The sequence below is a fragment of the Moschus berezovskii genome, chromosome 27, assembly GCF_049115385.1.
Source record: "Moschus berezovskii isolate FMDL1 chromosome 27, NW_MosBer_1.0, whole genome shotgun sequence".
NCBI lineage: Eukaryota > Metazoa > Chordata > Mammalia > Artiodactyla > Moschidae > Moschus > Moschus berezovskii.
The window spans coordinates 5,887,900-5,912,841 of NC_142486.1; the positions used below are offsets into that span (position 1 = coordinate 5,887,900).

At 44.0% G+C, this 24,942-nt stretch overlaps 1 protein-coding gene across 5 annotated transcripts in view; it reads left to right on the forward strand.

Annotated features, from left to right (window-relative positions):
• Positions 1 to 24,105, forward strand: part of ZKSCAN1 (zinc finger with KRAB and SCAN domains 1) — a 32,519-nt gene extending 8,414 nt beyond the window's left edge. Inside the window, exons 2-7 of one of the 5 annotated variants that reach the window (XM_055410228.2) lie at positions 1,530 to 1,657; positions 11,801 to 12,322; positions 12,572 to 12,725; positions 14,696 to 14,787; positions 15,061 to 15,187; positions 17,136 to 24,105. In XM_055410228.2, coding sequence (XP_055266203.1) covers positions 11,900 to 12,322; positions 12,572 to 12,725; positions 14,696 to 14,787; positions 15,061 to 15,187; positions 17,136 to 18,025 — 1,686 coding nt within the window. In that variant the 5' untranslated portion in view covers positions 1,530 to 1,657; positions 11,801 to 11,899 and the 3' untranslated portion in view covers positions 18,026 to 24,105. Of the gene's footprint in view, positions 1 to 1,529; positions 1,658 to 5,325; positions 5,460 to 5,587; positions 8,013 to 8,227; positions 8,362 to 11,800; positions 12,323 to 12,571; positions 12,726 to 14,695; positions 14,788 to 15,060; positions 15,188 to 17,135 lie in introns of those variants that run through there. The other 4 variants (XM_055410232.2, XM_055410230.2, XM_055410229.2 and 1 more) reach the window with 4 other exon arrangements.
• The last annotated feature ends 837 nt before the right edge of the window (positions 24,106 to 24,942 follow it).

The following is a 24,942-nucleotide window of genomic DNA, read 5'->3' on the forward strand; positions in this document are numbered from 1 at the left end:
AAAGTACACTTGCCTTTGTGCATATACAAACATTCTTACCAAGTCTCATTTAGAAGTTAGTTTTTCCTCCCTGCTGGATCTCTCTTCATCTCCTGCCTAAACTACTACTGGTTTGGGGCAGTGGGTAGGGGGAGAGATGTGGGAGTTTTGGTTGTATGTTTTGAGATTTTTTGTTCGTTTGTCTTTGCCTTCAATACGCCTTAGTTCTGCCTGCCTTTAAAAAAAAAATTGGCCACACTGTGTGGCATGTAGTATCTTAGTTTCCCAATCAGGGATCGAACCCTGGCCCCCTGCAGTAGAAGCATGGAGTCTTAACCACTGGATTGCCAGGGAAGTCCCCCGCCATTGTTCCTTTAACCAACCTACATTAAGATCTTTCCCTACCTTCCTGACAAACTGCTCCTTATAAGCTTTCAAGTATTCTTCCCAACATGAAGACCTCACTTCCTGTCCTCCAAAAATTCTAATTAACCCTCTCCAGTCTCTTCTTTCGGAGAAGGCAATGGCAAGCCACTCCAGTACTCTTGCCTAGAAAATCCCATGGATGGAGGAGCCTGGTAGGCTGCAGTCCGTGGGGTCGCTAAGGGTCAGACACGACTGAGCGACTTTACTTTCACTTTTCACTTTCACACATTGGAGAAGGAAATGGCAACCCACTCCAGTGTTCTTGCCTGGAGAATCCCAGGGAAGGGGGAGCCTGGTGGGCTTCCGTCTATGGGGTCACACAGAGTCGGACACGACTGAAGTGACTTAGCAGCAGCAGCAGCAGCAGTCTCTTCTTTCTCAACATTCAGAGCCTGTCAACAATCGTTAGAATGTGACTCCTGGATGGACCTCCCTGGTGGTCCAGTGGTTAAGAATCCTTTACCTGCCAATGCAGGGAACATGGGTTCAGTCTCTGGCTGGGTAAGATCCCACATGCTTCAGAACAACTAAGCCCATGCACCCCAACTGCTGAGCCTGTTCTCTAGAGCCTGAGAGCCACAACTAGTGAGGCCCACGCCATAACTAATGAAACCCACACCTAGAGCTGGTGTACCGCAGCAAAGAGTAGCCCTTGCTTGCCACAACTAGAGAAGGCCCATATTGTAGCCATGATGACCCAGCACAGCCCCAAATAAATAAGTAAATAAAGAAATAAAAATAAATATTAAAAAAAAGTGACTCCTGGAACCAGCAGCTCTAAGGATCAGGTGGCCATGAATGACAGTTCTCCCCATGACCAGTCACCCCGTGCTGCCTGGGTGTGTTTACACATCCACACTTTGTTTCTTTACCCTGCAAGCTCTTTGCGGCAGTGAAGAGATCCTCTTCCTTTGTAAACTATACAGATGTTTAGAGGAAGCCCTGGATTCATTTGGCTGCTTTCCAGTTTCTGGCCCAACTCAGACGTGTCCTGTGTCTTATGTTCTATTACCTGTTGGTTTGGAGTTACATCAAAGGCAATTTTGCAGGGGGTAGGGGAGGAGGCACTGTGTAAAATTGAGAAACTTCAGCTAAATATCCCATTTCTCTTTTTTCCTTGGAAGAATTAGCCTCTCTGGAAATTCTGAGTCCACACCCAGCTTGGCAGCAATAGCCTGAAGGGTGAATGCTTCCCTTGGCCAGAGTATGTGGACAGATGGGCAACTCCCCCACAGTCTCACTTCGAGCTCAGGTAACAGTTACATTTACCCCCGCCATTGGCTAGCCTGGCCCCTGTGGGAACTTGAGGGTGGGGTGGCTGGACATGCATAAAGAGAAATCGATGTTCAATAGAATAAAAGTGTGGGACTTAGGGGCAACAGGAAGAGAAGTTGCATGCATCATAGCTGACTGGCTGTGCAGGCTTAGACAGCCCCTTTTTCTTTTTCTTCTAATTAATTTTTTATTTGAGTATAGTTGTTAGTTTCTGCTATATAGCAAAATGAATCAGTTATACGTATACATACATCCACTCTTTTTTAGGTTCTATTCTGTTATAGGTCATAACAGAGTATTGAGCAGAGTTCCCTGTGTCTGACAGAGACAATCCTTTTTTTCTACTACCAGAGAGTTACCTTGGAAAGAGGCACCCCACAGAACCCTTAATTCTGTCCTGGGAAGCCCACAATCAGGCAGAGAAGTGTATATCACTTCACTTTGTATTTTGGTGACTCATACATTGGTTTAATGTCCCCACCAGATTGTAAACTTCTAGAATACCAGTGCAATGTCACCATCATATCCTCCGAAACAAGCATAATCCCTGATACATAATATATCATGATCAATGGTTATGAATAAATAAGTTCTGCCCTAATGCTGTTGTGACTCAATAAATTAAACAAGGTCAATGAAAGGACATTTGTCACCCTTCTGGTGTAAATAACTTTGCTACAGCACTGAGATAAGAATTAAGCCTCTTTGGGGAAGAAATATGGTTATACATATATTTTTTATTGAAGTATATAGTTGATATACAATATAAGTTACAGATCTATAGTGATTCACAATTTTTAAAGGTTCTACTCCATTTATAGTTATGAAATATTGGCTATATTCCCTGGGTTGTGCAATATAACCTTGTAGCTTATTTTATACATAATAGTTTGTAGCTTTTACTCCCCACCACTATATTCCCTCTCTCCTTCCCTCTTCCCACTGTAACCACTAGTTTGTTCTTTGTATCTGTGAGTTTGTTTCTTTCATGTTACATTCACCAGTTTGTTGTATTTTTTAGATTCCACATATAAATGTTGTAATTTTTAAATTCCACATACAAATATCATACAGTATTTATATTTCTCGGTCCAATTTATTTTACCTAGCATAATACTCTCCAAGTCCATTTATGTGGTTGCAGATGGCAAAATTCCATTCTTGTTTATGGCTGAGTAGTTTTCCATTTTGCATATCTACAAACACACACACCACATCTTCTTAACCTATTCACCTGTTGATGGACACTTAGATTGCTTCCATATCTTGGCAATTATAAATGATGTTTTTTATATATATGTATGCATGTGTATATGGAGAAGGAAATGGCAACCCACTGCAGTACTCTTGCCTGGAAAATCCCATGGACAGAGAAGCCTGGTAGACTACAGTCCATGGGATCGCTAGGAGTCAGACACGGCTGAGTGACTTCACTTTCACTTTTATGCATTGGAGAAGGAAATGGCAACCCACTCCAGTGTTCTCGCCTGGAGAATCCCAGGGACGGGGGAGCCTGGTTGGCTGCCGTCTATGGGGTCGCACAGAGTCGGACACGACTGAAGTGACTTAGCAGCAGCATGTATGTGTATATGTAAATATTAATTCACTTATCAGAATCTGTCCTAATTAAACAATCCAAAAGACATTTGCACAAAAATCTTCATTTTAATATCTCTTAACCTAGCAAAACTTTCAGAGTATTCAGCATGTCTAGAAATATAGGAATTACTAAATAATTAATGGTACACTGCTTGATGGACTACTATATAGCTATTAAAATGATGCTTATGCCTTCTGTGCAGCAAAATTTTAAATGCCAGTGATATGATAATTAAGCTTTTTAAAGTAGTGCACATAATTTCACATCAACCACATCCGGCTTTTCTAGGTGACAAGGAACCAAGTAAGACTCTTTTACTGGCAAGGAATTTATTGTAAGGACACACAGGGAAATAGGGAGACAGGAAACAATAACATTTGCAGCAAAGTCAAGCAATGCACAGAATAGGGACCTGAAGTTTATTCAGACGGTCACCTCCTCATGCTGTGGGTTCTCAGTAGTGGGTGACTGGGCTCCCCTCTATGTACTCTGCCGTGTGATGCATCAGCCCTGAAGCCACTGCTAACCCATGACACCCACAGCTTCGTGGCTTCTGTCACCTAATGCCTTCTGCTGATTGATTTCTGCTTGGCCCCAGTTTTCTGTTTGTCTCACATTTGAACTCCTCAAGAAAGGAGATCTAGATGCTTTAGTTCCCTACTGTTCCATTCTTCAGAACTCTCAGACCAGACCACGTCTGTAATTCCAGTGGTCAGCATATAAGCTGTGCTTCCAAAAAGTGCCCAAACCTGATCCCATCAATTCGGTCCAAAAAGTGGTCAAACAGTATGAATGTGGCAGGTACTTCAAACATATCAGCCACCTATCCAATACGATCTATAGTTTTGAACCATGTTTAAAATAATAAATAAAAGCATATACATATGAAAGGGCTTCCCAAGTGGTGCTAGTGGTACGGAACTCATCTGCTAATGCAGGAGATGTAAGAGACACTGGTTCCCTTCCTGGATTGGGAAGATCCCCTGAAGGAGGGCATGGCAACCCACTCCAGTCTTCTTGCCTGGACAACCTCATGGACAGAAGAGCCTGGTGGGCTACAGTCCATAGGGTCAAAAACAGTTGGATATGACTGGAGCAACTTAGCACATACACACACGCATACATATGAAAACAGATAGGAAAGAGATAAATCCATCATAGTTGGGTTAGGGTGGAAGGATTATAGGTGATTACTTTTCTCCATTTTGCACTTTTCATTTAACAATACTGTAATTAACTTTTAGTTTTCAAATATTTTTTCAAAGTACTCTTCAAACTATAGGAGTCACACAGCCAAGCTACTAAGTTCAGTCTCTCCCCAGAACTTGCCTTGGAATATAGAGCAAAGTCACAATCATTAAAGTCTGTGGGTGCTCTTGCTCAGCAAGTAGAGTATTATTTCTGTCGTATCTTACCAGGTGAAGGCCATAATCATTGTAGGTTGTGAAAGCACCTTGAAGGCAAAAGTGCCTGTTATTATTCTGAAAACTTCTTTTAAATTGCTATAATAGCATATGTCACATGAGCAGAACATAGAACCTTATGACTAGCTTGGGCATAGAAAGACGTTCTTTATCCACAAGCCAAGTATTAATACCACCCACTCAATTGGCAGACACCTTCAGGGCTGGAGAGGAACTACCACCATAGTTTTGTGAAACTGAGCCACCCATGGCTTAACTTTGATCTCTTCTGTGTACATCGTTCTTTCTGCTCCTCTGCCACAAACATACAGTTACTAAATATTATTGCTTGATAATAACTCTAATTACTACAAGGACTGCCCGAGGTGAAAAAGGAGAAATCGAATTATCAGATGGACTGGTGTCAGAGTTGGACAGTCTGTTTATCCTTTCGTCCCCAGCCCTAACTTGGGGGCGCACAGGCTGCGGGAGGGGACCCCCAAAGCGGGAGGCTGCACCTGTGCAGGGCAGTGGACACGTCCAGCATTGGGGAAACCGAGATGTCGAGTCCTCCCGCCCTCCTAGAGAGGACCCGGAAGCGCGGCGCAGTCCCGGAAGGCGAGGTGCTGACACACTTCCGGCCTTTGTGACTCATTGTGTCTGTGTCGAGGCGGCAGGAGGGCCCCGAGCCGAGTGCGGCGCCCTTCGGCCGGCCTGAGCGCCGGCGTCTACTCCCTTTGCTCGCCCAGCGCCCCCAGCCGCTCCCGGGGCTCACGGTGAGATTTGGGGCCGGCCTCTGAGGGAGCGGGAGGGGCCGCAGGGGTGTGTGCGTAGGGGTGGGCTCTGCAGCTGCGAACCCGGGGTCCTGTCCTGGCGGCAGGGGCGCCGCAAGCAGCGAGTCCGTGCCCCTGTCCCCTCCTCAGGCCGGGCCGAGGGCAGCGCCGTCCCTCGGGGCAGCCAGCCCGCAGCATCAGGGGCCCAGGCAGGGAGGGGGGTCTCGGTCCTTGGCAGGGGGCCCTGGGAGACCCGGGGGAACGGCTGTCTGCGGGCCCCTTCCGGGCCCTCACCTGCAATGTCGTCGTCTTCGCTTGACGTTTTTGAAAACCGGCTCGCGAGCGAACCGAGCCCTGTTGGGTTTTTTTTTTTTCCTTCTCTGCCTTAGTCGCCATTTGCTTTGATTCCAGTGAGAGGTTTTTTTTTAAATTTTCGGGGTCCTTGAAGGACCTCCAGGTGAAAAATGCGGAAGGCTGAGAAACGGACACGTTTCAAGATGCCCAGTACGTGTTTCCAGATCACCTGCTTCTCCCCACCCCGTCCCCCAAGCGGTGGTTAAAGAGCGTCTGAAACCTAGTCTGAGTGGATGAAGAAGTGATTCTGGTCTAGTAGAGATGATCCGTACGTCCCACTCTCAGCTTTAGAGCATATTTCGAAGGCTTTTGAAAACGAGTTGTCCGGAAGATTTAGGTGCTTTTTTTTTTTATTTCTGGGTAGTAGTTACTCTGCCTGACTTGGAAGGGTGAAGAGTGAAAGGAATTTGTGGAAATTGCACGGGACCATTAGGAGACTGATTAACTGTGTGACCTTGGAAAAGACAGGACACTTCTGCCAACTCTCAGTTCTGTCATCCATCAGATTAGGTTTTCTCCAAAGGCCCCTCCAACTTTGAGATTATTTGCTTTAGTCAGTGTAATTGAAAAATTCAGCTATGGTTCAGCCTGACGCTGCCCCCTGCACTCCCCTCCCTGCAGTGCCTCCAGTACACAATAAGATACTTTCACTATAGAGAGTGGCTGTTACATGGCCTGGGACCAAAGAAAGCATTTATTGTATAGGCCATTGCTAGGCGGATTGGAGGTGGTCAATAAATACTTGTTGAATTGAATTGTGGAGGATTCATTGTAACCAGTCAACAAAGCCCTGTTACTGTATTTGCCAGCCACAGGTGGAGAAATAGCTTTATTACTTAGGGAACCATGATGATAATTTGCCTCAGAATGTTTCTCCAAGTTTGTATTGTCTCTGAATTAATATGCACAATAAACAGAAAAAAGGCTGTTTTCACCAATCTTAAAATACAAACAGGGAGGCTCACTAATTAATACCTTAGGCTTTTGCTGATTCTCTGCTTGATCTAAGTATTTAAATTTTTGCTAACTTTATACTGTATCTAAATATAGATGAGTGTTATGTTAAGTCTTTCCTTTTTATTCTGAGTATCAGTATTCTTTTGGAATTCTCAGGATATCTAGTTATCTTTTAAAGGTAGCTTTTTCATGTTTTAAAACATTTCAGAGCGCTTTTCAAAAATGGGGGGGCAGTTTGTTTAAAATGTCAAGACTATACCCTGGAAAAGATACTGGCCTGTTTAGAAAATAGCCTCTGAAATAAACTGAGCTTGTAACTCCAAGCCTTTTTTGTAAGAAAATCTTTTGTATTTGCCTTCGGTGAGAACCAATTACTGGGGGTAATCTTGTCTGTATCGGATAGTGTGTCAGAATGGTCTGCAACTCAAAGGGGCCCCAGAGGTAGTTTTCTGCTCCTCTGATCCTGCCCTACCCACTGTTTGACAGGTAAAGATACTAGGTGTCAGAGAGGCTAAATAACTCACCCAGGGCCATGTAACTTACTCATCATAGGAGACTAGAATTCAGGTGTTCCAACTTGTGCTACTTTCACTATAACAGGATTTGTCTCATTGCTTAAGTGAGTTGGTGTGATGGTTGGAACCTGAACTGAGTCTCACCAAGCTCATTTCAAATCCTGACTTAACCATTTAAGTGCTCTGTGACCTTGGGTGTTACTTAACGTCTATCAACCTTAGTTTCATTGTTATGCATTTTGACCACAATCGTACCTACCTCCTAAGAGTGTTGTGTGAAATGCCTGGTACATAGACCAGTTAACATTGGTTCTTACTATTATGCCTGCTAAAGGCTTCTTGAATTGAACAGTTGAGGGGCAAGTGGCATTTCAGCTTAGCTCTGAAGGATAAGGAGGATTTGAAAAGGCAGGGAAGACTGGGAGGGAAATCCCAGGCATTATGATGTGAGAAAACGATGACAGTCAAAATATGAGATATTTAGGAAATACTGAGTAGAGTCATTTTGCTGGATGGAAAAGGTTCATGCAGGGAATGGGAAGAAATTGATGGGAAATGAAGCTTGATGGGGAAGCTGGGACGAGGTGCTGGGGGGTGTTGGATTGCATGGCTCTATGGCGTTTTAGGAAGAAGAATCTGAGAGCAAGGTTGGAAATGAATTGTGAATGTGTTCAGAGGAGGAAGATATTCCTTTAATTTGGAATATGAGGAAACAGTGTACATTTTGAAGGTGAGTGAAAATTTGACCAGTTGAGGTTGATGAAGGTGGGAGATTTGTCCTAGCAAAGGAGTGAAGATGCAAAGTCACACCCTAAGTTAATGGGTATTATGTTAACAGGAATGTTAATAGGCCGAATAGGCTGAAATAGAGGGGATCGCTACTACTAAGAGAAAAGTAATGAAAGTGGAAAAGTCCAGTGGAGTGTTTTGCCTCTTCCTGTTCAGGTCCTGGCTCTTCTGATGCTCCAGCTCCACGGGGGCCATTTCCTGGAAGCAGCCTTGTCAGCTGTTAGTCACTCCTCGGGGCTGCCCCAGCACTCACGTTGAAACCTCCTTAGAACTGTTGGAACATCTGCTGTGTGCGTAATGATTTGTGTGAAAACTGGAATCAGGCTGCTTATCGTTTATTCTCCTCAGTCCAGGGTGACACCGTGTGTATTTGTGCTGTTTAGTCACTAAGTCGTGTCTGACTCTTCCGTGACCTTGTGGACTGTAGCCCTCCAGGCTCCTCTGTCCATAGGATTTCCCAGGCAAGAATTTTGGAGTGGGTTGCCACTTCCTTTTCCGAGGGATCTTCCTGACCCAGCGATCGAACCCGAATCTCCTGCATTGGCAGGCGGATTCTTTACCACAGTGCCACCTGGGAAGCCATTGCGTATGATAAATCTTCAGAAATGCTTAGGAAATTGAATACTTGTAACCAAGGACTTTCTAGGTAAAGTTGCTCTGAAGTTGAAAAACAAAATATATTTCCCCAGCAAGCGGGTGGAGTGCAAAACAAGTCTGAAGGAATCGATCAATTCAGTTCAGTCACTCAGTCATGTCCGACTTTTGTGACCCCATGGACTGCAGCATGCCAGGCTTCCCTGTCCATCACCAACTCCTGGAGCTTGCTCAGACTCGTGTCCATTGAGTTGGTGACTCCATCCAGCCATCTCATCCTCTGTCGTCCCCTTCTCCTACCGCCTTCAATCTTTCCCAGCATCAGGGTCTTTTCAAATGAGTCAGTTCTTTGCATCAGGTGGCCAGAGTATTGGAGTTTCAGCTTCAGCATCAGTCCTTCCAATGAGTAGTCAAGACTGATTTCCTTTAGATGGACTGGTTGGATCTCCTTGCAGTCCAGGGGACTCTTAACAGTCTTCTCCAACACCACAATTCAAAAGCATCAATTCTTTGGCACCCAGCTTTCTTTATGGTCCAGCTCTCACTTGCGTACATGGAAAAACCATAGCTTTGACTAGACGAATCTTTGTCAGTAAAGTAATGTCTCTGCTTTTTAATATGCTGTCTAAGTTGGTAATGACTTTCCTTCCAAGGAGCAAATGTCTTTGAATTTCATGGCTGCAGTCACCATCTGCAGTGATTTTGGAGCCCAAGAAAATAGTCTCTGACTGTTTCCATTGTTTCCAAGTGATGGAACCGGATGCCACGATCTTAGTTTTCTGAGTGTTGAGTTTTAAACCAGCTTTTTCACTCTCTTTCACTTTCATCAAGAGGCTCTTTAGTTCCTCTTCACTTTCTGCCATAAGGGTGATGTCATCTGCATACCTGAGGTTATTGATATTTCTCCCAGCAATCTTGATTCCAGCTTATGCTTCATCCAGCCCAGTGTTTCTCATGATGTACTCTGCATAGAAGTTAAATAAGCAGGGTGACAATATACAGCCTTGATGTATTCCTTTCCCAATTTGGAACCAGTCTCTTGTTCCATGTCCAGTTCTAACTGTTGCTTCTTGGCCTGTGTACAGATTTCTCAGAAGGCAGGTAAGGTGGTCTGGTATTCCCATCTCTTTAAAAATTTTCCAGTTTGTTGTGATCCACACGGTCAAAGGCTGTGACTGATCTTCACAGTCAGTGAAGCAGAAGTAGATGTTCTTCTGGAATTCTCTTCTTTTTAGAAGATGGTTTACAACAGGACTTTTACCAGTTTAAAGTATTGGAGAAATGACTTAATTCCCACATTCTTTTTATATTTATACAGAGAGCCTTTTTGAATGTAATGTTCTTTATTGTGATTATAAGCTGCTATTTTAATAACAATTTCTGTTTTTTATTAGGGACTAAAGAAAGAAAAATGAATCCTGTTACAAACCTCAGATTAAAATCATAATCTTTGTTTAGAACAGTCTTCTCCAAACTTTTCCAGTCACATAATCCTGTCAGTAAAAACTGTTTACAAAAGTTACATACATATATTATTATACCAGCATTTTGTATAATTTTTAAAAAAATACAGTAAGTTGTGCTTTTTTAAAGTAATTTTGTGCTTTAAATGTACATGATCCGTTTTCCACCAAAATTACTAATAATTTTTTAGTGAAAGTCATATAATTAAAAATGTTTTGTTAGTTTAAAACTATTGGCTTATCTCATTTTGATAGTCGGATGCTGTCTCTAAAACTTGATGCTTAGTTTTGATGGCTGTAGAGGTGAAAACAATGCCTCTCAAAGGTTTGTCATATAATTTTAACAAACAGGCTTAAGACCCACTAACGATCCTCATTTGGAAGTTCTTAAACAAATTAGGGAATATTTCCAAGTTTTTAAAATGTGTAGACAATAAGGAGTTTCAAGGATGCTGAGTATCATTTTTAGTGGTTAAAATTATGTAACAACCCACTAATAATTCCTTCCTCATAATTTTTTTTTTAACTTTTTCACTCATCGGTTGACTTCTTGTTAGATTTAGATCCACATTGGTTTTCACCTTCTAACCTGGCTGAGTTAAAATTGCTCTAGACAGAAGCTTCAGCCGCGCCATTTTCTTGTTTGTGTGTGTTTGCCTTCTTAGTGTCTCCCCTTGTAGTTTCTCTGCAAGAATCTCTAAAGCTGCTTGTTAAGATGTAGTTGATATATAGCGTAAGGTTAGTTTCAAGATACATGATGATTCAGTGTTTCTGTATATTGCCAAGTGGTCCCAATAAGTCCAGATAACATCTATCACCATTGTTATATGTTTTTCATTTGAAGAGAACTTTTAAGAACTTCTTTAAGCAGCTTTCAAAAATGCAGCACCCTATTAACTAGAGTCACCACACTGTGACTCCATCCCCAGGACTGACTGACTTTATAACAGGATGTTCATGTCATTTGACCCCTTTTGTCCCTGCACCACCCCCCATACTGTCTCTTGTGAATATGTTCAGCATTTAGACCAAGTGAGCTTGTTAGTATCCATTTGCACATTAAATGTGGTCTATTTTCTCTCACTTTGAAAATATAAATAGACGTTCTGATATTTTCCTTATTCAAAGTGGATCGTTTTGTACTGACCAGGGCACCCATGAAAGACATAGAAATAGCCGAATGGTGGGTTACAAGTCTGGGCCTTCAGATCTGGCTTGAGTGTTGGCTCCACTAGGTAGGAGGCCTTTTGCTCCTGGGCACACAGCTGAAGTCACCCACGCCGCAGTTGTGTCATCTATGAGAGGGTGCTCCGGGTTGTCCTGGGAGCTCGTACGTGTGCCGCTGCAAGCCACTGCCTGGCACCCCTCTCTCAGCTCTCACGAGGCTGAGTGTGTAAACACATGACGTCATAACCTGCCTTCCCCCTGGAAGGAAAGTGCCTGGACTCCAGCAGACTCCCCCTGGTAGAATTCACCAGTTTGGGGGTTTGCTTGCAAAACCTTAATATCTATAAAGTGACGGTGAAAACAGTTGGCACCGGGGCTTTTTTTTCCTTTACTATTCAGAGGCGTTTTTAATGCTTGGATGTGTAGCCTTGTATGAAGTATTAATGGCAAAGTATCACTTTTCATAAAGGTACCAGTAATTTTTTTTTTTTTTTTAACTCTTCAGGAATAGTACAGAAACAGATACCAGACCTCTCACCGGACAGAAAGGGAGCACAAGAGCACAGACCCTGTTCGGACCGAGTCAGGTCCCTGAGCCTGAACGATGACTGCTGAGTCGAGGGAAGCCACAGGTCTGTCCCCCCAGGCCGCCCAGGAGAAGGACGGCATCGTGATAGTGAAGGTGGAAGAGGAGGATGAGGAGGAGCACGTGTGGGGGCAGGACGCCAGCCTGCAGGAGTCTCCCCCGCCCGACCCGGAGATCTTCCGCCAGCGCTTCAGGCACTTCTGTTACCAGAATACTTTTGGGCCTCGAGAGGCCCTGAGTCGACTGAAGGAACTTTGCCACCAATGGCTGCGGCCCGAGATCCACACCAAGGAGCAGATCCTGGAGCTTCTGGTGCTCGAGCAGTTCCTCTCCATCCTGCCGCGGGAGCTCCAGGCCTGGCTGCAGGAGTACCGTCCGGACAGTGGGGAGGAGGCCGTGACCCTGCTGGAGGATCTGGAGCTGGATTTGTCAGGACAGCAGGTGAGGCGAGGTGACACCTGTGATGTGTGAGCAGCACGTGGACTTTGAGACGGAGCAGAGAGAGAGTTACTGATTTAAAGCTCGTATGTATAGTCTTTGTGGTACTTCGATCCTGCTCTGCTTGGCTGTTAAAAAAGTATTCAGGCCCTGGCCCTCGCCCAGCCACTGGCATACTTAACTGTCTTTTTGTTTGTCTATATTCCTGTTTAAAAAGTAATTTACCCACAAGCCCAACCCATTTGTCCTCAGGTCCCAGGTCAAGTTCATGGGCCTGAGATGCTCGCAAGAGGGATGGTGCCTCTAGATCCGGTGCAGGAGTCCTCAAGCTTTGACCTTCCTCATGAGCCCACCCAGTCCCATTTCAGACATTCATCTCGGAAACCCCGTCTGTCACAGCCTCGAGGTAGGAAGCCTGGTTTCTCATGGGTGTGAGCGGGGACATGGCAGTCAGATGTGTGTGTGTGTGTGTTGATGCCTGTAGCGGAGAAGCCTGTTTGTTTCTGTTGGCATTACTGCGACATATCAGAGGAAGCATAACCTATAGACCAATTTCACGACTTAGATAATGTTCCTGAAGAGGTAAGTGGAGTGTGCATAGTAAATGTGGGTGGACGTTATATTATTTGTTGAATTGTTACCATTCTGGATGTCTAGCAGACTTCTTTTTAACAGGAGAGTCCTCAGAAGAGATGATATATATCCAGCACTCTTTAATGTCATGAATTATCTTTAAAAGGATCATCTTAAAATTGATTTTATTTGGGACTTCCCTGGTGGTCCAGGGGTTAAGACTCTGTGCTTCCACTGCAGGGGGCATGGGTTCAGTGTGTGGTGAGGGAAACTGGATCCTCCTTGCCACACAGCACAGCCCAAAAGTATAAATTCATTTTCTTTTTAATGTATAAATACTGTATAACATCACTTTTTTTCTAGGTTATTTTCAGAAATTCCAAAGGATGGAAAAAATGTGTTGGTTGAGGAACATGAGGCAAAAAAAATCACTTCAGAGTCATATAAATAAAAATTAGTTTTTTTCCTTTGAGAGAAATATTAATGCATTTTAACCACTTTTAAAACCAAAGTAGGTACATGGACTATCAGTAAATAATAATAACATCCTAAAAGAATGATTGTTCAAGAGCTGATAAATGCACAGTCTTTACCCAGTGTGTATGTTCGTGGTGACGTTTAGGGTGGGCGTGTAAAGCTGAAGGAAGCATTCGTGTCCATGCGTTCTGGAGGATAGCCAGCATTCATAAGCTGGAGAAACCCACATGAAACCATCCAGTATGCTGTGATGTTTAGTCCAGCACTGTCCACCCCATCCCATTATTTCCTCTTGGGGGTTGAAATCAGGAAATGGAAAAGGATATTCATGGTTTTAAATGGCAGATTAGGGCCTCAGATTACGAGTAACAGCTTTAGAAAGCCTGGAATATATAGTTGTTACACAGTAACTATGCACTTGTTCTTAGTTCCCTCTTTGTTCTAATCATCTTCAATGGGTGTTTCCTCACTCTTGTAAGGTTGGAGTACTGGGTACTGATCTTTTTGGACACTTTGCTCTAGCTTTTAGTAATTCTGTTTCAGAATGATTTTTCTTTTATCTTTGTAATACAGTAACATCATCTGTTTACCAGTAACATTTCCTAATCTAACATTACTTGGCAAGGGAAGGTTTTGATTTTGCAGTCTCCTAAGAATTTTCCAGTTTTTCTTACACGTTGCAGTTAGTGTGATCCTATATTGAATATGTCTTTTATTAGAAGAGTATCAACCCGTGCCTTTATACACTTGGAAATATTTCATCAGCATTCAGACCCTGTGTACGTTTTATCCAAAAACTGGTCAGGTGAGGGAGAAAAGTAGAGGGACAGCAATTAGCAGAAACTTTAAGCAGAGCCCTTTCCTTCTCTGTTTCGAGACATTACTGCTAAAGATTTTTAAAACTTAATTTTTCACAAGTGGATGGGAATCTGAGGTCCTAGTATACTGTTCCTTGGACTGGAGAAGGTTAAATTATGAGTCAGACTTGACTCAAGAGCTGAGTGTTACCAACTTCTGTGGCTGAGAACAGGAACCTGGTTCTGGTTCTAGCTCTGCCCTCTCAACAGGGGACGTTAGGCAAGTTGCTTACCCTCTTGGGGCCTCTGTCTCACCTTCTGTGACTCCGTGTTCCTCCTGCTCAAGAACAGAAGTCTTGGGAAGACACAGCTTATGCTGGCCTTCTTAGAGTCTCTGTAATTGTCAGTTCTGTAATTCCTCGTTGAACATCAGGCACACTGGTGCAGGAAAGAGGGTGCCCTGGGCCCTTCTTTGAGGGGGACCCAGCGCAGAGCTGGCTTCACTCACAGCTCCTTTCTCCTCCTTCAGCTCTCCCTGCCACCCACGTTCCTGCCCCTCATCCCGAGGGGGCTCCCAGAGACCAGGCGATGGCATCTGCATTGTTCTCGGCAGATTCCCAGGTGAGCTGTGGGCCCCTCTGCCCTCCTGAGTCCCTGCCATCTGCCTCTTGCTGGGGCTCTTCTGGCGGTCTTCTCCCAAGACGCTGGCTGTTGAAGCCTGGGCCCACAGAATAGCCCCACTCCCCGAGGGTCTGCTGGAGCCTGGCGTGGCCGCCTTTCCTTCCCAGCATCCTGTAGGTTTGCAGTCATCTCCATCCCTGACTGCAGGTTCGGGCAGTGGGACTGTCCCTGGGCTTTGGGGGAACTGAGTGTGGGGATCTCGTGTTATTTCAGGCAATGGTGAAGATCGAGGACATGGCCGTGTCCCTCATCCTGGAGGAATGGGGATGTCAGAACCTGGCTCGGAGGAATCTCAATAGGGACGCCAGGCAGGAGAATTATGGGAACGTGATTTCCCAGGGTAAGACGGGTGCAGGATTACTTGTGATAAGAGTGTATTGCCTCTTTTTCCAGTAGCTGTGGGATCTCTGATGTGTTAGACTACCGAGCCCCTTTGTTCAGACCAGATGGAGAAGAACACTGTTTATTTCATCCCAAAACCTGGCACTGGGACTTCCTGACTCCACGTGGGTTTCTTAGGTCTAGGTAGTTTTACCTCTAGGGAGTCTTGAAAGCAGAAGTAACTCTTGTGTTCTGATTCCCTACCTCTTGAACTACTCAGTCACCAGTGAGGATTCTGCTTCATTCCCTGTGGTTATAATTGAGGTACTTTTGTTGGGGTTGGGGAGTGTCTATATTTCTTAGTGTAGAGAGCCAGGTGAACACTCATCATCAGTCTCATCCTAACCTGGGACCTGTTCCTGAACCCACCAGGCATCCTTCCACGGGTTTTCAGCCTTGCGTCCTATGAGCGCTGCTCCACCAAAACTCTGTGTAATTCCATGACCTTATGCCTGTCCCTCCCTCAGGGTCAGGTTTCCTAGGTTCCAAACTTAATGGTGATCTTCTGTGAAGAGCTCTGGCTCCTGAGTGTGTAGTAAGAACAAAGAAGTTCTCAGAGGCATCAACCGGATGAGACAAGGTGACGCAGCTGACAATCTCCTCTGTCTCTGTTAGGTCTCAACCCTGGGAGACTTCACTGTAGAAAACTGTCAAATCAGTCCTATCACAGGGAAAGCCCACTTCCTGAGACTTCTGCCTGGGCAGAGCAAGGGGTATGTGAATGAAGGGAAACTAGGAAGAGAGGACGTTACTACAGAAACTTCAAGTTTTGTTTTGAACCATAGGGTTAGCGGGGGTTCGTTTCTTAATACTTGCTCTTTGGACGAGGTGAAAATTAAGCCAAAATACTGATCTGTGTTTGTGAGCTGGGTAGTGCCCACCTGTTGCTAACTTAAAACATAGGGAACCATCCAGATCATCAAGGACCTAGGCTTGGAATTCAGAAGAATAGACCAGTTTCATTTTCCTTATGACTGGGTCCGTATTTATGGCGGTTTCATCACTAAAGTCAGGGGCTAGATATCTAGCTCCTTCGGAGGTTGTGTTAAGGTAGGGCACACCCACTTGGAGAGGTTTCTTAACGCCAAATGAATGAAAAACCTATTTGGATTAGTTGTTGTTGTTTTCCTAAACAAAAGTAAACATATAAAATAGTGTTTTTGTACTGAACAGTTTTTAGTCTCTACTTAAAAACAGGGTGGCACACAGAATATAGCAGTCCACAATAAAAATATATTCCAGTTTTTGCTGAAATCCGAGATCAGCTCTGCATTTGTAAAATCTTGTTTTCTTACATTGCATCGTTTGTGAGCCATCTCCAGACATGTTTTCACTTCCTTTGTTCTTAGTGATTCTTAGTCATCTGTCGGTGAAAGTCTCAGTTACATTTACTGATGCCCCAACCAGCTTCTCTCCCTCAGCCCTGTTACTTGAGCACATCACCTGTCTTCTCCCTAGTGGAGAGAAACTGTTTCATGTGTCTGAAGGTGCGCGTCACCTGCCAGATTCTTTTTAATTTCATAAATACTAAGTTAAAACTGAAACTTTTTTTTTGAATGTGTATTGGTTCTTTCACATTAGTTATTGGGTGACCAACTATAGAACCATGCGTTGTGACCTCTTATGTTCCTTGATGTCTCACCCCTTCCCTCGCCTGGTCTGTTCCTTCTGCTTGTTCCCAGCTTCTGTACACCCTGCATTGCCCTTCCCACTCTTTGCCTGCCCTCACATTTCCCAGTTCTCCCTGTTGTCCCTATGTTTTTTCCCTTTTTCTACTATTTTGTCTACAGTTTGTAGTGTGAGGTCATTTTGCAGGTGTGTAGAGGCTTCCTGGAAAAGTGTCACTTGAGTAACCCATATATTCAAAAGAAAAAGGTGCTATTTGTATTTTCTATTTATTGTGTCAGGTTGTGAAAACAGGAATGAGAATGAGGAGTCCACCTCAAAGGCTGAAAGTGCAGAAGACTCAGCATCACGTGGGGAGGCTGCAGGAAAATTCCAGAAAGATGGAGAAAAGCGTGAACAGCAGGGCAAAGTGGTAGAAAGGCAGCAGAGAAACCCTGAGGAGAAAGCTGGGAAAGAAAAGAGAGACTCGGGGCCAGCTACAGTCAAGGAGAAAAAACCCAGCACAGGAGAGCGAGGCCCAAGGGAGAAGGGGAAGGGTCTGGGAAGAAGCTTCAGTCTGAGCTCCAACTTCACCACCACCGAGGAAGTTCCCACGGGAACCAAGTCCCACAGATGTGATGAATGTGGAAAATGCTTCACACGGAGTTCAAGCCTTATTCGCCATAAAATAATCCACACTGGAGAGAAGCCCTATGAATGTAGTGAGTGTGGGAAAGCCTTCAGTCTTAACTCAAACCTCGTCCTGCATCAGCGCATCCACACGGGAGAGAAGCCTCATGAATGTAACGAGTGTGGGAAAGCCTTCAGTCACAGTTCAAATCTCATTCTGCATCAGCGAATCCACTCTGGGGAGAAGCCCTACGAATGTAACGAGTGTGGGAAGGCCTTCAGCCAGAGCTCAGACCTCACTAAGCATCAGAGAATCCACACGGGGGAGAAGCCCTATGAATGTAGTGAGTGTGGAAAAGCTTTCAACCGAAACTCATACCTTATTTTGCACCGGAGAATTCACACCCGAGAAAAGCCCTATAAGTGCACGAAGTGTGGCAAGGCCTTCACCCGGAGCTCAACCCTCACCCTGCATCACAGAATCCACACCAGAGAGCGAGCCTCAGAGTACAGCCCGGCCTCCCTCGACGCGTTCGGAGCATTCCTGAAAAGCTGTGTGTAAAGCATTTGTCAAGCCATTTCCTCCTTTCATTTCTAAAATGATTTCAGAGATTTGTGCCCATGGAGGGGAAAAAAAAAGCCTAAACAGGTTATAAAGAAAATCACACTCAAGGATCCTTACAGCTACATCAGCAGTGTTCTGCCTTTGTCTAGTCTGTAGGCCGGTAGTTCCTCCAAAGCCCCTGTAGGGAAATGCTCAACTCGGGATGTAATCCACACGCTACTTCCACACAGGATAGAAGCACACACACAGGAAAACATCAAGGCTTTCAGTAATGAGGGTACCTCTAAGGCACCCTTGGACTCTCCACAACCATACCATATAGTTGAAAGACTGAGATCGTGTCTTTGAAAATAACACTGATGTCCAAAACCTGCTTGCCACAGGCAAACCCTAGTTGGCCAGCATCTTGCTGAACCTTATTTCTCAAAAAAGAGGGACAGTTTGAACAAACTACATGGAGACCTGCTGCTCAAACTAATTACATAGATATGGTAAGTTTTGTCCAGGTACTGGTAGCCTACCAAAGCTGTAGAAATCTAGGACTGCGCTCATCCATATCAAACCAAAGATTTCAATCTCTTCCTGAAAGGGAGAGTACACGTGCACCAGGCAGCAGTTCCAAAGGTAGGTGGTTCTGTCCTCCTCACGGAGAGAAATCCTGCTGAAACGGCAACTGTGATTCAAACCTCTGCTCTCCCTTTGTGAGATCCCTGAATCCCTAAAGCGCTGTCGCACTCCTGAGTGCACCTGAAGTGCACCTCTCCATGAGTTAGCACTTGATCGCATACTGTCTGTAATCCTTCATTGTTCCATGTGTGAAGACGCTTCTCCTGTCAGGGGTATATTTATATTTATATCCTGGACAGCCCTGGACATAGTGCTGAACATGTAAGAAGTGCCGCTTAGGCCTGACTTCTAGCAGGACTTTTACAGGAGTACCTGAAATACGGTAGGCCGGGCCAAGGTAGGTGAGACCTTCAGGGCCAAGGGCATTGCTCGAGCTCCAAAGTCCCATGCCTGTTTTTGTCTTGAAGATAAATGTGGCAGTCCACCACCGGCATAGACTCTATCTGGATCCAGATCAGAGAGTGAGTACCAGGGAATGTCAAAAGTGACTTTGTTGTCATCATCTTAAAAAAAGAAAGACACTTAGGCTGTTGTTGGACGTCCGTTTATGGCAAAGATGTTCACCAGAATCTGTCAGTCAACTGCTGGACGCCGTGATGATTGGAGCACTTTCTGAATCATGTGGAACGTTAAACAATAAAGTTCAGAAGATGTGATTTCTGTTGCTTTTCAGAAAAAGGAATATTTTTTCCCCCAACCCTTCCAGAAACTTTGAAAAAGCATTTGACACCATTATCTGGCAGTCACTAAACATGTCTGTTTGCTCCGAGAAGCTCACCAACCTACTGAGATGTAGGTGGTGGTGTCGCAGTCATTCTGCACGGTGTCTTTTCTGTTTCTCATCACTAAAGACGGAGGTGTGCTTGTGAAACTTTGATCTTTGCCACCATCTGTACAGGAGGTTACACTCCCTTCTTTTAGAAGCTCATAACAGACTATTTTTGGATACACATAAACGAGCCCCAGCAGCGTGGGCTACATCAGAAGTCACCAGGGCTTCAGGTAGGGGTGACTGCTCACGCAGGAACCTAGAAACAAACTGAGAACATACCTGAAGACTAGCCTCATGATAGGAGACTCCCCACCCCCTGCCATGTAGAGTTTGACATTTTCCGTCAAAAACTAAAACTGTCATTCATCACTTGTTTGTCAGCCAACAACCCAAGCCCGTGAGACAGTGTCAGCTTCATGGGGAGCCATGGAGGTGGGGGCAACTGTAGCCTCAACTCCAGGCCAAACAGCACCAATCCTCTGGCCTCTGTAACTTGGACCCGCCCCCAGCTTCCCTGCAGCTCCTGAGCAGTTGCTTCAGTGTTGCCTGGGGGAATTTCACCGAGGTCAGCTGGTGACCAGGGTAGTCTTATCCAACCAGGTTAAGAAAAGGAGTGATACTCCAGAAGGGCAAACCTGACTGACTTTTAAGAGAAAAGGGAAGGTAGAAGAAACTGCTTTGAGGAGTTTTCTTCAGAGTAAGACAAGGATAGTCAAGTAGAGAACTTGGTGCGTTTGAGCAAAGACTTCTGCTGCCAGGGAACTACGGAAAGCAGTGAGGTGCTTACTCCAGACACTGATCAAAGTACCACCTGTTCTGAAGAGGGAACAAATGTTGGTTGGGTCCATGTTGGCCTTTTTGAGCCACAACTCCATGCCAACATAATTCTGCCATCATTTCTTTTTCTGGAAATTATAACCTGTTCCCCCATATGTAATTCCCATTTTCCTGGGATATCGTACTGACTGGGACAGCTATGGGGGTTGCTCCAGGTCTTCAGCAGATGGACTCCTTGAAATAGCTGTTTGAAGACATCTGAAGAAAGCAGGCTACTGCTGTTTATTAAAACTATTCGCATTGCATTCATTGATCAGCTGCTCAGCACACAGTATAATTGGGTCTTGATCCAAAAGGCTCACAGCACCTAAATTAGTGCTTGGAATCGTCATTTGAAAGTCCTCGACTGGCTGAAGTCTGTTAACAGTTTAAGGACTCTAGTTAACTGTTGGCATGCTAGCTGACCCAGTGGAAATTTTTGAGAGGTTTTAAAAAATATACCTTAACCTTGCCAGGAAGAGAAGTAAAATTCTTCAGGTTGCAAGGCATTTATTTGTTTCTGCTTCATCCTGGCAGGCAAGGCTAAAGCCTGAGACTGCAGATGCATAAGGCATCTTGATATGTAGGGCACTTATTATTTTATTAAAGGCATAAAAGTGAAACTGTGCTAAAGATGTACAGACAGGTTGACCCTTTTGATAAGAGTTCGCATCTTACCTGGCATCAGAAAATTCATTCCAGGAAAGAACCTCTTAAATGTGATAAATATGGCAAAGCCTTTAATCACATTTCAGCTCTTAGCATCAGAAAGCTCACTGTAAATAAACATTGTTAATACTATATGTGAGGAAAACTTTCCATGTATAGCACTCATTGCTTTGGACAGAAAAGGAATTCCTTCAGTGTGTTCCAGTCATGTTATGAATTTCAGAAACACTGTGGAGAAAGCTGAATCTTAACTGCAGAGGATCCACAGAAGAAGAAAAAATGTGGGGAAATGCTAAAGAAATAGCAAAATGTACAATTTCTGACAAAAATTGTTGATGTTGGGTACTTCTGTATATTTTGTATGATCATAATGTCAGTGTCTGTATTTTGTACCTCCAGCCCCTATTAGTCTGTATACTCCCTGTACCAGATGATGTATTTTTATTTTAATCTATTTGACAGAACACATCACTCCAAAAGAGCAATGTTTTGGAGTGAGTGGTGAAATTGACATAGACAAAAAGTCAATTCACAGAACTGAGGAGAGGGAAGAATGAGGGGGGAAAAAAAAACACCCTCATAGTTTGGTGCTTATCAAGTCCAGAACTTAGGAATGAGTAGATTCATTAAGAGGGACAGGTGAATAGGGAACTAAAGTGGAACAGTTAGCTATAGACACCTGCAGTTTCCACAGCCAGAAACTCGACGCTTAGCTGCCAGATCACCATTTCAAGCAAGGAGAGTGGGTTCTCTGCGCTTGTCGGGGGCAGAAGAAAGTCTGCTCCATGAGTTGAGAGTAGGGAATGGACTGGGAAGGCCAGGAGGACCACTTACTATCTTGACCTGGACCAATGGTGTAAAGCATCATCCTGCTTCCCCCACTAACTCTTACATCTCTGTGTTGAGAAAACGTGGGGTAGGAAAACACCAAGATGGACTTTTCCCTGGAAAATAGACACAGATGCATCCAGGCCCTGGCATTGCAGCATTCCTTCTGTATACCTCCTGTGTACAAGAGTCTTCTGTATACCTCCCCTGATCCCACTCACCTCCCCGGCCTGTGATTATTAAGAAAGGGCTTGAGAAGATTCACAGCTGAGAAAGAACTTATTTCTGTTCTTTATCCTAGAGCTGATCACCTTTTATTGCAGGGTCTGGTCATCCTGACGAACTCATGTAAAGCTAGCTAACCAGGTTCATCCTACCACCCTCACAGAAGAATCATCGTGTTAATTGGTGTAACAGAATTAACCTGGAGTCAGACAGTGACAGCAATACCTGCCAGAGAAGCCATGTGTTTTTGGTCCCACTCTGTGCAACTGCTCAGAAACAGCGGTGACGGGGCCATGGTGCCTGAACTGGGAAGCCAAATGCAGGTCTGCAGATTGCAAAGCAAAATGTAGAATCAGAGAAAAGGAAAGTAAGTGGTAGAAATAGATGTTTTTGTAGACGTTAAGAGGAGATTTTTATTTCAGCTACTGCTGGAGAACATAATAGAAAGCATTGTTTAAAAAGTTTCTCTAACATTTGGGTTGCATTCCTGGGATGGACACACTACTGTACATTGAAAAGTAGTTACTTATTTTGCTATTCAAATTAATTTTTTATTATATCTAAAACTGAAATTATCTGTTTTACTTTTCAGAGTTTTGTAAAAACAAACTTGATGTTATAGGGAGGTAAGCCATCTCCGATTCTGCAGGTCAAACAAAAGTTTGGGAAATATTTTAGACATCACATAATAAGAATGTCTTAACATGAGAACTTAGTTTCATATTGTCTGGTTCTGTTTAATAGTGGATACCACAAACCTCGTGTTTTTTTCTTATCCTGAACCTGTGGAAGGTAAAGAGTGGACATTAGATTGACTTCTGAACAATGGTCTGTTATTTAACAGGTTTTTTTAATTGTTGAGTTTCTCACCTCCATTTACTAGAATCCTGACTCACTTCAAATTGCACAGCAATCAGCAAAGTTAATTGATCCTAACTTAAATTTTCTCCCTTCAGCAAGCACTCATTAAGCAGTCAGGCTGAGTGTGTTAAGATGCAGAGTAAGTTTGTGAGGTATTGAAAGGTGATGCTGAAACTGGGATTTCTTCAGCGTCAGATGTGGGTTTCAAGTTCCTTTGGTCCAGGGAAGGGACTGGGCAGCCACAGGTGCCCCCAAGTTGCTTTCGGTTAGTCTCCCAACAAGGTCAGATGCTCCATGAAGGAGAGTGAGGAAGAGGGTTGTAGAAGACAGACTCCAGCTGCTTAATAGTGACGGGAGCCTGGGGGAGGGAGAGGAGAGAGACTGGCCATGAGTTGTGGACCAGTACTCGCCCGCCTTTCCACCTGGCCCCTGCCCCACCCGAGCAAGGACAAAGCATATTAGAGATGCTTCTGCTGGTTGTAGGGGTTCTTACATGAAAACAGATATATGAGGGGGCTGGGTGGGAGGAAATGGATTGTGATGATACAGGAAAATCTGTGAGTTTAGGGGCAAGGGGTGGGATATGCAGGCAAAATCAGCAATTATTTTAAAATGAACATGTGTATTTTTATTAGCTTTTAGTTAAATAGAGATGATTACACCCAGGTCAACACGATAAGCCTAAATCTATATAGAGAACTAACTCAGGCATTGTCTTGTTTATCTGTAGACTGGATAAAATAAACCTTTCCTATTTTGTCAGTTCCTGGTTTCTTCGTTTAGAATAAATTAGACCAAAAGAAGAAACTTGTCTTTGTACACCCCCAGAGTTAAGTTATTGCTGTTCAAGTCTGGCCTTTTCATTTCACTGGTCTTTGAAGAGTCCAGGTGCTTGGTAGATGTTAAGTAAATGATTTTTTTAAGTGAACTTGTTTATTTAAAATCCTCATTAACATTTCTGGAAAGGCTTCTTTCGGTAAGTAATGGGATCTTAGAGGGAAAGTGGTTTTGTTGTTGTTAAAGGTAGGAAACTCCTCCATTGAAAAGTCTTTTGAAAACTGGCTCAGAAGCTAAAAGTTTCGATCATGAAAAATGGCAGCAAACTGAAACTAATACACACTTACAGTCAATGGTCCACTTTAGGAGGCTGGTGCTGTCTGACAGAAATAAGAGTAGTGAGGTCGGGGAAGGAGATGGTGGGGATTTGTAATGAATATTCTCTTTGTGTTCTCTTCCAAATCTTGGTAAAACAATAAATTATCATCTCTAGGTGGCAGTAGTTGGGATGTTTGTGTTTTGTTGTCCTTGGTTGCATAAAATGTACATTTTGGATAAAGAGAAGTATAATTTCAATGTCAAATACACGCACTGTGACCCACAAACAACCCTCACCCAAATGACATGTCCTAAGTAATTTCTCAGGAGCTTAGGTAGCTTCTAACAGGGCAGCAGAATGAGAAGCCACAGAATAAAGATGCTTTTTAACAATCTCCTAAAACATAATTTTCTCATAAAATGAAAACATTAAAATAATCTTTGACCACTTTATGAATCTTAGAAAACAGAATATCCTAATGGTAAGAACAGGGGCTTCCCTGTTGGCTCAGAGGTTAAAGCGTCTGCCTCCAATGCGGGAGACCTGGGTTTGATCCCTGGGTCAGGAAGATCCCCTGGAGAAGGAAATGGTAACCCACTCCAGTATTCTTGCCTGGAGAATCCCATGGACGGAGAAGCCTGGTAGGCTACAGTCCACGGGGTTGCAAAGCGTCGGACACGACTGAGCGACGGAACAGAACAGAAGAACAGCATGTAAAACTGATAGTTTAGATCTTTAAACTATGACTTCTAATAACCTTGTTTATTAGAAACTTTTTTTGCTTTGTCTCATTTAAATAATTTTTTTCACTCTATTTAGAAACCAGAGAGAAGTGCAGTGTTCTGTTTTCCCCTGAGTTTCAGTTTCCATATCCTAAAGGGGTCCTAAAGGAACAGTATTTGCCCTGGAATAATGGACATTGCTGATACAAGTTTAAGAGGCCTTTCCAAACTGCATGTCCATTCATCAGCAGTCGCCGCCACCACCTCCCAAGACTCCTGTGTCTTCAGCACAGCCTCC